General features: G+C 41.0%; 1 protein-coding gene across 3 annotated transcripts in view; it reads left to right on the top strand.

Annotated features, from left to right (window-relative positions):
• Nucleotides 1-1,898: 1,898 nt before the first annotated feature.
• ARHGAP42 (Rho GTPase activating protein 42) overlaps nt 1,899-14,467 on the top strand; it is a 144,603-nt gene continuing 132,034 nt past the window's right edge. For all 3 annotated transcript variants that reach the window (XM_085508805.1, XM_015852280.3, XM_085508800.1), the window contains exon 1: nt 1,899-2,257. In XM_085508805.1, coding sequence (XP_085364931.1) covers nt 2,104-2,257 — 154 coding nt within the window. In that variant the 5' untranslated portion in view covers nt 1,899-2,103. The remainder of the gene's footprint in view (nt 2,258-14,467) is intronic.

Raw genomic sequence — 14,467 nt, 5'->3', positions numbered from 1 at the left:
CTGAGAAGAGACCTAATCGCTCCCTACAACTATGTGAAAAGAGGTTATAGTGAAGAGAATGTTGGTTTCTTTCCTCGTGACAAGTGTTGGGATGTGAGGAAGCTGTCAAGATGTGACAGGGGAGGTTTAGCTTGGATATCAGGTAGAATTTCTCCACGTGGAGAGGGATCAAACATTGGAACAGGCTCCCAGTGAAGTGGTGGAGTCCCCATCTCTAGAGGTATGGTTACAGCGCCAACGAAGATGGTTTAGTAATGGGACTTGGTGATCTCAAAGGTCTTTTCCAATCTGTGGTCCTTCCTTCTGTAATTATATCAAAGAACGTGGCAAAATACAGTGTCTTTTCAGCTACTGGATGATGCTGTAGGAAGAAAAATTGTACCTAAAACAACACTGTGAACATATGAATATCAATTTTTTAACCATCAGAGAAGATTCTGTTTCAAACATCCAGTAGTAGATGGGGTTTGTTAGTTTACAAGTGAGATTAGACACTACTGCCTGAAAAAGCAAGGTAACAAATTTATGAACTTAATAATGTTTTCCAGTCTTATTCTTACTAAGAAAAAAAAAAAAAGAATTTTCCCCAGTAGCACATTGATGGAGTAATTCTGGAGTGAGTATGAACTGTAAGTTTTCAATGGGTTTATTAATATCAACTGGAGACTGTCCTGTGGGCAGTTTCAGCCTAAGAAAAAGAGTATTTTACTTTTTTCACTTTACCAAATTCTGCAAGCCATATAGTTAGGAATTAAAGCCTTATTTATTTATTTTTTTTATTTCCAGTATTCACAAAAACATACTGTGAATATGAAAAAGTGAGTTTCTACAAATGTTTAGGAAGTGCAAAGATCACAAACTGTGTAAACGAGCTCTCAGCTGTTGTATCACCTCCTCGAAAGCAGTTTCTGGCAAAGGTGGGTAGCGCTGAAGTAAAAGTATTTTTGTGCCCAGTATTGATGGTTATTTCCATTGGAGTTATTGCTGACTCGAAGGTGTTTACAGACAGCTTTCCTTGAAACAAGGTACGCACGTTGTGCATTCATATCCATTTCTGTACTGCCACAATATGTATGGAAGGTCTACTCCAGATAAACATATAAGAACCACCCACCTGCTTCTGAGATAAACCCACAAGTGCACTTGAATAACACTACTTCCTTTTAGTAACTGAGCTTGCAGTTTCTCAGACTTTTCAGGATGGAGTTGGATCAGCCACACACACAATCAAGTACTACGGCAGAAAATGGGCATTCCCAGCGGCTGTTTTGTACTTCCTTGGCCCACATCACCCTCATCCTTAGGTTGAAAGCAACCTTGAAGATCATCAAATTCCAAATCTGTGCTATGGGCAAGGCTGCCCCAGCCCCATCCAACCTGGCCTGGCATGAATGGGGCAGTCAGTCTCTCTAGGCAGCCTCGCTGCCCTCTGAGTAAAGAATTTCCTTCTAACATCTAAACTCAACCTTCTCTCAGTTTAAAGGCATTCTTCCTTGTCCCATCACTATTTGCCTGTGTAAAAAGTCAATCCCTCTCCTGCTTGTATGCTCCCTTCAAGTTCTGGAAGGCCACAATGAGGCCTTCTCTTCTACACGAGGAATGTTATCTCTGGATCTCTCTGTCCCTGGGGTCTCCGAGCCTCCCCCGTCCCCAAGACCGGCCCTTCGCGCCCTCCCCTGAGCTTCCATAAGCCCAACGTAAAGCAACGACCACGAGCTCAGCCCGCCCCACTCCTTGCAGGCCGTACCCGTTGCGGGCCGGCCCCGCTGGAGGGCAGAGCACGAAGGGGGAGGCGACGCGAAACGAGGGGCGGGCACTGCTGGGGCCGCGTCCCTGGCGTGTGAGCATGCAGCGCCGGGAGGAGGGCGGCCTCGGCCGGGCCGGGGGAGGTTCGGACTGAAGTTAGGGACGGGAAGAGAGGAAGAGAGAGCGCTGCCGGAAGCGGCGGAGCGGCGGCTCGGGGAGCCCCGCGGGCAGCATGTAGTTGGGTGACAGCACGCAGACAGCAGCCGCCTGCCCCGCCGGGCCGGGAGCCCGTTCTCAGCGCTCGGCTCCTCCGTTTCTCGTCGCGGTTCTCCGTCGGCCGCCCGCCCCGCCGCTGCCATGGGGCTGCCCACGCTGGAGTTCAGCGACTCGTACTTGGACAGCCCGGATTTCAGGGAGCGCCTGAAGTGTCACGAGATCGAACTCGAGAGGACCAACAAGTTCATCAAGGAGCTAATCAAGGACGGCAGCCTCCTCATCGGGGCCCTGCGGAGTGAGTGGGACGGCGGGGCCGGGGGCGGGCAGGGCAGGAGCTTCTTTTGTTTGAATGGGCGCCGGGAGCGGGCTCCCCTGCCGGCCGACGGGGAAAGAAAACCTCTCGTCAACTTTCTGCCCCGCTTCGCTTCGCCTCGCCGGGGCCGGGTGAGCGCCGGGGTCAGTCCCGGAGCTGCGGCTGAGGGCTCCGCCGCGCCCTGCGCCGTGGGGAGGGCGGCTCTCGGGGCCGGGCTGGCAGTAAGCGTTACCTCGTTCAGCCTTCGAGTCAAAGCCTCCTTATCACAGCTCTTAATAATGAGGATGTCGCCCTATTTATCATGCGGATAAACGGAGAGACGGTTGTTTTTATTAATTGGCAGTGTTGCTGTTAGTCGGGTCTCCCGTAGGCGAGCTGAGGATGAGCGCTTCCATCCTTTTGAAGCTCCGAGAGGTGAGCGCTGGGCGTCCCGCAGCGTGGAAGCGGCCCTCGCTCTTAAAAGAGAATAAAACAAGGGCCGAGAGCCACCGGGGCAGTGCTGGGCTCGGCAGAGTTCCTCTCCTCTGGCTGGTGCCACCTACTTCTCGGTTTTGTTACCCAGGACTTTCCTTTACTCTTTCCTTTAGAGTGATGGCTCGCAGCTCCTTGTGCTGTTCCAGGGAAGTCACTTCAAATAATCCTTAAAATATTTGCCACGTTGATGCGTTCTGCCAGATTTACGGAGTCAAAGAGTAGCAGCGTTGCTCTTTATGTCTGTTCAGGGAACAGGTGTTGCTACCATCTCCTTAGTTTGGAGGAGGTCTAATGGATGCTGACCCAGAGTCTGAACCCAAAGTCTGTCTCCCTGCCTTAAACAGGAGGGTCAGACTGTAAGGATTTTGTTTGGCCAGCAGCAGGATTAAATGTTAATTGTACTTCTGCAAGTCCCGTGCTTTATCCTATAGCTCACATATAGCGTTGAAGTTAAATAAAGTAACTGGTAGCTTTTTGAGACTCATCTCATAGAAGTGCATGTGTTTCCAGAGTCGTCCCTTTTTTAGGGAGTAGCTGGATACATGTCTTAACATCTTATGTCAATTTGAACTTTGTATTAAATTCAGTAAATTCCTACTCAGAGAATAAGGAGATGATTACACAGAAAATCTCTGTGTCTGTATATGCATATATGTAAAAAACAAACAAACTCAGTGGTACCTTTTTCTTATAAGAACAGAAAGTTTGGTTCTTAGGTTTTCTTTTTACTAGAAAGCTTTCTCCGCCAAACAGAAAGATTGAGTTTAAGATGGTAAACATATTCGTTTAATACAAATTTACATTTACAAACCTGCTCCTGCAAGGTGTTGCATACCAGGAGTAAGGAAGGACAGGATGCTGCGTGGGTGCTCATTTGGCACGAACCAGCCCCGGAGATTAACTGCTTCTTTTATTGATGTTTGATCTGGAACATCTTTGTTCTTAAGTTGTCAAAGAAAGAAAACTGAAGGATGAGTTTTCTTCATGAGAAGAAGTTTAGGCCTTTGCTTTGAAATGAGTTTTTCCCTTATCTTTATGAAGACTACTTGAAAATCCTTGTTAGATTCAGACCTTTAACGATTCTGTCCCTCTTCAAGGACAAGTGCTATTTCTGTTTCGTGTGATTACTACTTAACCTCCAAGTCCTCTCAACTTCAAAACTTCTTAATTCAAATGTTACAGTGGTTGACACGCTGCTTGTTTTTTCTATATGCAACTTTACGATGCTGTCTTGTAGCTTACCGTGTCTTTTAGCCTTAAGAAAAAACAGTTTGCTCATGCATGGGAAGAAATACTTCTCCTTTTATTCACTTAAAATCCCTTAGCTTCATGACTGCATGTTACAGAGAATGCTGCCTCCATTCCTGTGTTAGGACGACTGTGAAAATGCCTGGGTTTTCCTCAGTAAAATAGACATCCTTTCTGTACACTGTACAGGCTCCACGCAGATGCTGTACAGTGGCCATATAAGTAGAACTATCCTAGGATTTCTAGAGTAGAGAACCACCGACCTGTTAAAAAGCCCTGTTTATTCCTATCTTAGCATCAATATCAGCGGAACTTAAAATACTTGTTATTTTAAATATTTTAAATTTTATTTTTTTCTCTTTATGGAAATCTAATCGAACAGTGTAGAAAGTATTTGATTTCAGCGCTGAACTCTTGTGCCCTGGTCTTTCTGATTTAATAATGCACCATCCTTGAACAGCAAGCAGTACTTACCATGGTTTATCTCTCCAAGTGATCTAGGATTTTTCCTTTACATATTGTTTTGGAGGATCGATTCTGTTAGGTGAAAAACTTCAGACTCCTGTGGAGATTTAGTGGAAATGAGTTTTGGAATATTTACTTCCTAATCATGCTTAAGGAAGAGACAGTGAAGATTACTTAATGCAGTCAGAAAATAACATAATCTCTTAAGTTGTTTAAATATAAAATATTAATTGAATCTGTGATACAGGCGCAGCTTTTCAGAACTCAACTTTCATATTAAATGACAGCATACAGGATATTAATTTGTTCACCAATCAGTATCTAAACAATGGCAGTAAAAATGCAAAGTTGAAAAATATGTGATAAGAGAACTGACATAAATTGGAGGTAGAGCAAATATGCTTAATGTAGCTTGCGACCATTTTGTATTTTAATTGATGGGGTGACCCCAAAATGAGGTCACATTTTGTTTTACTGTCACTCTGTTTCATTCATTCTGGAGATTCCTTCTTTCCAATGGAAAATGTAGAGCGTGGGACTCATAATGTGATCTCTGGAGCAGCAGTTGACTGTTGTGAGAACAAATAATACTAGGATTGATGTCAGATCCTTAGCAACTTTTTTCCTAAGGTACTTTGCACTGTCTCCTTTCTAAATATGTAAAACTTCTGGGGAGTACTGTAAATGAGCACAGGTTCTATCTCCAGGTTAGTTGGGTGGTAACATGACATTTGTATGGCTATCACGCTTCCTTCAGCCTTTTCCTACAATTTGGACTTCCAGAGATACACTGCTCTGTAACACTAACTGAGGTGCTCAATGTACTGCTCCTACTTGAAAGGCTCACCTTGCGCACGTAAGATATGTATGCTGTCTTAGAAAGTTACGTTTATACTGAGACTTAACCTCTGTGTGTAGGTGCAGTTATGTAGGATTGTATATTTTTATTTGATGCATTTGCGGGAGGGTTTTCTTGTCTTGAACTTAGAAGTTAAGAGAAAAAAAACAAACAAAACAACCCCCACCAAGACACTTTTTAGCAAACATAATCTTGTTGGTACTATTCGCCTTCTTGATTACTGTTGATAGTTACCCAGCTGTTGATTTCTTCTTTAAAGATCTTTCAGATAAATGCATGTTTGAACTGCTCATGCTGAATTACTTAGTTTAGTGAAGTCTATCTGCACCTGGACTCACAAATCAAAACTCAATTGTTTTCCCTTTTCATCGATTCTTTCTCGTTTTCAGTTAAAATTCAAGTCTGTTTTCCTTGTACATGTCTTCATGTAGTATGCTTTGGAATTTCATTCCTTATCATTAATGGCCTTTCAAAAAATGCAGCCTGGTCCGGTGGGGGGGGAGTGGTGTTCATGTATATCAGATAGAACATTTCATTATATGTATGCTTATAATTTCTATAATAAGGCCTACTGTTCTGCAGGAGTTTTAGTGAATGCTGTATCAATCAGTCCAAAAAGGTAATATGCATTTTGTACAGCTGATTTCGTGGCTTCTCTCTGTGCAGAAGCCTTCAGTTTTGCTCTCTGATTTTAAGGCCTTCTTTCTTCACCTTAATTGCAATTTTAGCTACAACTTCATGCATTCGGAGATTTCAGCTGTGCATTTATCAAAAGTGCTTGTATCTGTGGCTGATTTAAGTAATGAAATACCTTCTAAAGTATTTTAAATGGTAGTGCAGAACTGTAGTGTAGGATAAGTATGATTTAACAGATATCTTTGGGACTTCATGAGTATTAGCAGTCTTATTTATTTTCTTATTTTTGGACTTGTCCCTTTTTTACTAGGAGATTAGTAACGTGAAATTCTCAGTTTTAGTTTGCTATATAACACATAGAGAAACAGGGACAAGGTGGAAATATTGCAGGGGGATTATGTTTCTTTTTATGAGTGATTTTATATAAATACAATACAGAAAAGACTGTCTCACTAAGCTGTTTGGACATATGGTTTTCAGGAATGATTTCTTGTCTCATAAACCTAATTATAAAAGTACAATGCTGAGCCTCTCTGTATACCCTGAAACCTTTGGGCTCAACAGACTAGAAAAAAATGGGGACAAAATTATAGCATAAGAATCTATGATCTTGTTATCTGTCTTGGGATTTATTTTTTTTTTCATGTAAAAAATTCCTTTGTAAATTTCCAGAGAGCTGCATTTTCCCACATGTCTTGGCCTCACATGTTTTCATGTGATTGTATCTTTAAAATGTCTTTTCCAGATCCCAACTGGAGCAGAGCGAGTTCATTGAATAATAACCACTGAATTTTGGTAGCAGTCATTCTCATTGATTAATTTAAATTCTGGGTAAAGCAATATGCTTCGTATTCCATATGTGATACTATGGTGGTGAACGTGGAGTATAAAAGAGTATAGCTTCCTCCTGAGAATTTGAAACATAACTCACACCGTCTCTGTGAATGGATTGTTATGGAATGCTGAAGTCGCCTTCCATAGTAAAGTTGGGTGAGACAGGGCACAACAGTTTACATCTCTTGGTCTCTAAATAAGTGGTTAATTCCCTTCCAAATGGAGGAAGAAGTTTCCTGCTAAGCAGTTAAAGCCTGGTAATTCGTATTTATATTTTGAAGTCATTTGCTCCCCCGCTGTTCTGTTGTTTGTACTGTCCTGCTCAGCTCCTGCTGCTGCTTCAGAGTGATCCACAGATTGTGGGCCTAATTCTTGAAAACAGTTTCAGCAGTGTTCATGCTTTCTTGCAAAGATACCACTGATAAGCTGGTTCTTGGCCAGAAAAAAAAGCTTAATTGCTTCCTCTAGTTTTTAAAGCAGCTGCAGACTGTATTGCATTATATTATCTTTAACAAATATATGTGGAGAAAGCAAGCACTGGCATGTGGTGGTCTGTCACAGAGCACAGTATTTTCTGTCCATCATATGATGTTTGATTTTGAACCAAGAATGCCTGCAAGGGAATTCCCATGCTATCAGTAAGCGCTGCTGTGTTAATAGAGCCTTTAAAGTGACTCAGCATGGGTGTTCTTGTGCCTTAAAACTGAAGCAAGTATTCTTTGGAGAGGCCTTGTAATTGGATGATGTCAGGTTACCAGAGGAGCGCTTTGGAGTTTCAAATAGCATATTAAATGATGTCTTTGCTATGAGAAAATGCTGTACCCTTTTTTTCTTAAACTAGTATTTTCAAACTTTTAAAGTGATTTCTGAAAAGAGCAAATTTAATCTGTTCCTTAATGGTCCAGCTGGCTTTTTGTCCATGACATGCTTCTTTTGCTATGAATAAGGGTAATGTATTCTATTAATAAGAAACCAGCTGCTTCATGAATATTGTCCTTACTACAATGGAAAATATGATGCTGTGGTCACTGAAATTATATAGAACTCTTGGGATTTCATGGGCAGAAGCGCTACAGCAACTTGCAATTTCCTGTTATAGTAAATAACTTCACATTTGTCCCCTGTCAAAAATATAGAGGACAATACAGTCCTTTATACTGAAACGGTATGTGAAGCAGTTCTATGGCATTGCCTTTATATTTTGTTCCATAGTCTCAAAACTGCCATTGTTCTTACATTTGGGATATGGGGAGCTTAGGCATTTAGGAGCATGGATTTCTTTGTTGTTAAATTCAATCTTCTGCTAGTGTTGTATCAAGTAATCCCTACTTGTCAACCTCCATTTTAAAAATACTTTTTAGCCTTACTGTTTCTGCTGGAAGACTGTTCTAAAACCATGTTACTCTTGAGGGTTGAGTAACTTAATAAAAATAAATTTAATCTGGAAATTCTAACTTGTTTATGCTCATTTTGTTTTCACTCATTTCTCCTGCACTGCTGTTTATTTGTATTTTCCCTTGGAATAATCATACCCTTTGCTAGACTGAACAGGCTGTTCCCGTCCTCTCCTGCTAAAAGTTTTTCTTGTTCCTTAGTCGTTTTCGTAGCTCTTTTCTAAACCTATTTGAAATTGCTTTTAAATGTGAAGGGGAATGGCAGAAAGAAAATAGAAGAAACACAAGTAGTATACTAATGTGTACAGATTTGATTTTTTATTTTTTTATTGTAGTCTGTGAGATATCGGTTCATTAATTGAAATCATTGTTTACGATCTTCTTCTGACTGTGTGGAACTGAATTCCTCAAACATGATGAAAAGTGAAAGAGTTTGGGGATGTTATAAGCAGTACCAGTAAAGTAAACGTTGAACTTAAGAGAAAGGGCCTCACCTTCTTCCCTATTTAAGATGAACTGAAGTACTGTTGGGTAGTAAGCTCCCTTTGGTCCCCTTTGAAATGCAAATAACTTTCATTAGGAAGATAATGTATTTCACATCACGTTATGAACCTTGAGCTATATTACTGTGTGATTTTACAAATCACTCACATTATCAACTGAAATTGGTTCCCTATCATGAGTTCTGCAAACTTAACTTTCACAGGACACCAGAAGCTGCAACAGCACGTTGCAGTAGTGTTTTTTCTTAGTATAATTCAACTATGGGAAGAAAGCATGGAAATTCTGCATGTGCCTTCTGAAGTCTTATCTCCTTTTAGCATAATATTCAAGTGGGATACCAGGTGCCACAACATTGTATATCTGATATTTTGCTACAGCGTTGTATATTTGATATTTTTCAAGGTGCTTAAAGAGTTTGCATGTTGGCTGTGCATTATACTGTCTGAGAAGGAACTTCTGTTCACTGAAAGATAAAAGTGAAATTAGGCTATCACCAGTAGAATTATTCTTCTGTAAACAAGCCTGTAACAGAAATAAGTGTAATTGGGGGGGGGGGGGGGGGTGGAACAACAACCAAATAACAAGTAGAAATAAGAAGATTTGGTGTGTTGTTCTTGTAGAGTTAAAAGGACAAATAAGACTCTATTTAGCTGTTCTTTGTGCTTCAGGGAAATCTTCAGTTCTCCCTTTGCTTTCCAGTAGTTGGGGAGACAGTAAAGTTTGTTCTTTTTGCCTCCAATCGATAGCACAGGTTGTCATCATTAATCAAATTTAACTTATCATTTTCTGTTGTTTTTACTAGTTTTACATAAAGCAAATTCTTAATGTGTGTAATGAAAACTCCTTTCCTTAGCTGTGCACTTGAACTTAGCTATTGTGGAGCCACACTCAGTTTTGCTATTACTGTTTCATGACCATTGAGGGAACGATTTACTTATTTTGCTCATTAAAGTTCTTATGCGTGTGATGGAAGATTCGGGCATATGCTGATTTAAAAACAGGTCAGCAGTGCTGAATAAAGTTTGGAATTTATCCTGCTGTCTTCTAAAAGCATGTATGCAAGTTAGAAAAGGGATTTTTGCTTGAGCTATTAAAGTAGATAGACGAATTAGAGTTCATTAGTTAGGTATTAGGTATTTGACTGCTTCTTGATAAATGTTGTTCTTTGTTTTCTCTTAGCACACTTACATGATTACATATTTCTTTGATATCTGCGAACCATGTGTTTAAACAGCTCATTTCCTATGTATTTTTGCTGAGGATCGGGCAGCTGTCTGAATTGGGCTGATATCAGTAGACAAGAGGATGTATAGAAGAAACAGGAGCTGCTGTGTCTTGCATTAGCGCAGGAGGCAGTCAGTTAAGGAAGGATGGTTCTTCCTGTGTCATTCTGTAATGTTAGGAATGGAGATTCAGCTTCCCCTGTTAGCTGTGACATGCAGTATATAGATTCCTTCACCTATGTCTTCTCTATGGCTCTTGTCCAAGCTTCCTCCAGAAAACAGCAATAACATGAAAAACGCAACCCAACAAACCATCCTAGCTACAAAAAAAAACAAAAAAAACAAACCCAAAAAACCACCAGCCTTTTAAGGGGGGGGGTCCTGGGTTATTAAACTTACTACCATGGGATATAGGGCACTCACTGACATCAGTAACCATGTGCTATGCAGTAAATACATTGCCAAATTGAGTCTTTTTTTTGTGGAAATTCCTATTGTGGCCTTGAAAAATATCAAATAGTGACATTCTTCTGCTTGGGTATTTGCAGCAAAGACTTTTCCTTGCTGCTGTGTCACCTATGTAGTTTTAGATAGTTATAGAGATCATTGAGTCCAACCTCCTGCTAAAGCTGTTGACCTGCAATTGGTTGCATTGATAGGTGTCCAGCCAGGTCTTGAATGTCTCCGTAGATGGAGACTCTGCAACCTCTCTGGGTGACCTGTTCCAGTGCTCTGTCACCCTTACCATAAAGAAGTCCTTACACATGTTAGTATGCAGCCTCCTGTGTTACTCCTGGGCCTGTCAATACACACCACCAAGAAGAGCCTGGCCTCATCTGTTTGCCTTCTACCTCCCCTTAGGTATTTATAAACATTTATCAGATCCCCTCCTTGTCTTTACTTCCCCAGGTGGAACAGACCCAGGCTACTTGGTCTTCCCTCATGTGGGGGATACTCTACGCACTTAATCATCTTTGTGGCCCTCCCCTGGACTCCTAGAAGATCCCTGTCTTTTTTGAACTGGGGAGCCAAGAACTGGGCATTCTAAATGGGGCCTCATCAGGGCGGAGTAGAGGGGGAGGATCCTGCTCACTCTCTTCTTTTTAATGCACCCCATTATACTATTGGCCTTAGCCATAAGGGCACAGTGGTGGATAAAAAACTGAATATGAGTCAGCAGTGTGCTCTTGCAGCTCAGAAAACCAGTGGTATTATGGCCTCCATCAGAAGAGGGGTGGCCAGTTAAGGACAGGGAAGTGTTCATCCCTCTATACTCTGCCCTCATGAGGCCCCATCTGGAGTACAGCATCCGGTCAGGGGCCCCCAGCGTGGGAAAGATATGGAGCTGTTGGAGAGGGTCCAGAGGAGGGCCACAAAGATAATAAGAGGTCTGAAGCACCTCTCCTATAAAGACAGGCTGAGGAAGCTGAGCTTGTTCAGCCTGGAGAAGAGAAGGCTGGGAAGAGACCTCATTGCAGCCTTCCAGTATTTAAAGGGGGATTACAAACATGAGGGGAATCAACTTTTTACGAGGGCTGACAGTGATAGGACAAGGATGAATGGTTTTAAGCTCAAGGAGGGGAAGGTTTAGATAGGATGTCAGGGGGAAGTTCTTCACAGAGAGAGTGGTGAGGTACTGGAACAGACGGCCAAGGGAGGCTGTAGATGCTCTCAGTGCCTGGAGGTGTTTGGGACCAGGCTGCATAGGGCGCTGAACAGCCTGGTCTAGTACTGGATCTAGTACTGGTTGGTATCTCTGCCTCTGGCAGTGGGATTTGAACTTGATGATCCTTGGGGTCCCTTCCAGTCTAAGCCATTCTATGATTCTGTGATAGCCTTCTGAGCTCTGCCAGCCAGTTAGTTCTAAGTCCATCTCATCAGCTAACTCATCTATCCCACACTTTCTAAGTTTCATAACAAGGATATTGTGGGGGACAGTGTCAGATGTCTTGCTGAAATCAAGATACACAACATCTGCTGCTCTCCCCCCATATACCTAGCCAGTGCTGACATAATGGAAGGCTCCCAGGTTGGTCAAACATGGTTTCCCTTTGATGAATCCATGTTGACTACTCCTGATAACCGTCTCTTTCAGTTGACTGGAGATGGCATTCAGAACAAGTTGTTCTCACCTTTCCAGGGACAGAGGTGAGACTGACTGGCCTGTTGCATCGTTGTTTCTTTAATATGGGCATGTATTTCCTTAATTATGTGAGCATACCCCTTGATTTGATTAATTTATCAGTTTTGAGTACAACTTCCCTTGTTGCAGGCTTCTTTCTTTTTTTCCCATTTAATTTTATACTAAACGGGCATGGAATCACTGAAGTTATTTTGTCAGACAGGTTTTTGTCAAGTTGCATATTCATGAAACTTATTCAGTAAACTAGATTATTTATTTATTTATTCTGTATCTCCTCTTCTAACACTTCAATCTCTGCCCTCTCCCATGAGGAACTGTGAGGAGTGATTTAGCTGTCCGGAAGTTGTCTCAGAATTTCTGTCCAAATGAGGTTATTAGAGAGCATCCTTCTGAAGTCACATTTTTATTTGTATTTTTTAGCCAGATCTATTGCTAACCAAACAAACTTTAAACCTCCAGTGCCTGTCCCTGCTGAAAATGGTTGTTGAGAAAGTTGAAAAAATAGTTGAAAATAGTGTTACTACCATTATTTCCACACTTACAGACAATAAATAAGTATGTTCGAGTTGCTATGCTGCAGCCATGTGAAGACAGCAAAACTTCATTTTAGCATAGGATTATATATATATGTATATAATGCTATATATAGCATTTCTGGAAGCTCTTTGCTATTAAAGTTGTGTTATGAACTTATCTTGTTAGTCCATTCAGATACAGCTTGTCTGAAGTACTTTAAACTTCATGTTTTAAGATGTTTAGAACGTCTTAAAAGTTCTCATATTTCACATACATACATTTTATTTTTTCTTGTCATTTGTTATCATGACTGATTTAATCTGAAGGTGGACAAGATGATCTAAAAACCAATAAACTCATCTCAAACAAGATGTTGAAGGGAATTATCATAGAATGGTTCGGGTTGAAATAGACATTAGAGGATCACCTGTTTCCAACCCTATGCAGTGTGCTCCCTGCCAGATCATACTGTCGAGGGCCCCATCCATCCTGAATCTCCTCTCTTTGAGTTTTAAACCATTCCCACTTGTCCTCTCACTATTTGCCTGGGTAAAATGTTGGTGCCCCTCTTGATTATAAGCTCACACCCCTCAAGTATTGGAAGTCCCCAGCGAGGTCTCCTCTTAGCATTCTCTTCTGCAGGCAGAATAAAGCAGGTTCCCTCAGCCTTTCTACACTGGTCTTCATGGTCATCCTCTTGACCCACTCCAGCAGCTCCATGTCTCTCCTGTGCTTTCATCAAGCCTTCATCCACCAGAGCCTCCAAGTGTTTTTCTTCCTATGATCTTATGTTTATCCGTATGGAACCAAATATAAAAACATGAAAGTTTAAGTCATTTGTTCAGCTTTTTTTTTTTTCCTTGTTGCATTGGGAATAAAAAAAAATAAATGCAAGTTTTATTAAAAAAACTTCTTAACCCAAGAGATGAGTTCTGGGTGGGTTTCTGGTGCTAAAAGATCTGATCCACAAACTGTAGGATCTACTCGTCAGTTTTTAGCTATCTTAGTTCTCCATTTCTTGAATCCTTTGGTTCAGTACAAACTGAGAAACTTCTGATTTTTCTTATACCTATCAATAACCATGTATATAGTGCTACAATTTCTGTTAAGTGTCTTCTCTTTGAAGTTGAAAGATGGCAAATTAGAGATCTAATGGTTCTTATTTTATTTACATTGCCACAGCCTAGCAGTGATGTAATTCCTTGTTCTATTTACTTAGTTGTTTTGCTCTTTAATACAGCATGTCCCTAACCTCCCTGGGAGCGGTAATCATTGTCAATTTGCAAAAATAACTTTGCCAATCATGTCCTTTTTTTTTTCCTCACCATCTTTCTGACAGTTTCCAAATTATTTGGCAGTGAAATAGCATAATACTGTCAAAATAGCTGCAGTCGTTGGCAATTCAGGTCCTCTTTGATTTGTTTTCTATGCAGGGCTCCAGTTTTCACTACACCTTGTCACTTCAAGAGTATTGCACAATAAAAACCTACTTGTATGTCTACTTCTGTCACTTGTCTTCAGCGGTTATTATGAAGCACTGTGAGCAGGATAAAAAGTCAGCCTTGCAGTATTTTCTCAAACATTTAATGTACCCCAAAGAATTTCATGCTGTTTTGACAGGCATTTCTCTTGTCCAAAGCCATCCAAATGCCACTTAGACAACAACATTAATACCAGTGGAATAAAATACATGATGGCAATGTTTTTTTGTTTTTTTTTTTTTTGCACTGAACTGTAGTTTATTAATGCTATTAGTTGTACTGTTCATGGTAGGAATGTTGGGTGTTGTTGTTTAGTCTTTCTGTTTTGTTTGTTTATTTTTAATTACTAAATATTAGTGATTCAAGTCTTGGTATATGTTTTTTTCCTTTGGGTGATGTAGAGGTTCTCAGTGCA

The sequence above is a fragment of the Coturnix japonica genome, chromosome 1, assembly GCF_054131305.1.
Source record: "Coturnix japonica strain WE chromosome 1, WE-NBRP24, whole genome shotgun sequence".
NCBI classification, from domain to species: Eukaryota; Metazoa; Chordata; class Aves; order Galliformes; family Phasianidae; genus Coturnix; species Coturnix japonica.
The sequence above is the reverse complement of the archived record's forward strand: the minus strand, read 5'-3'. Positions and strand labels throughout refer to the sequence as shown.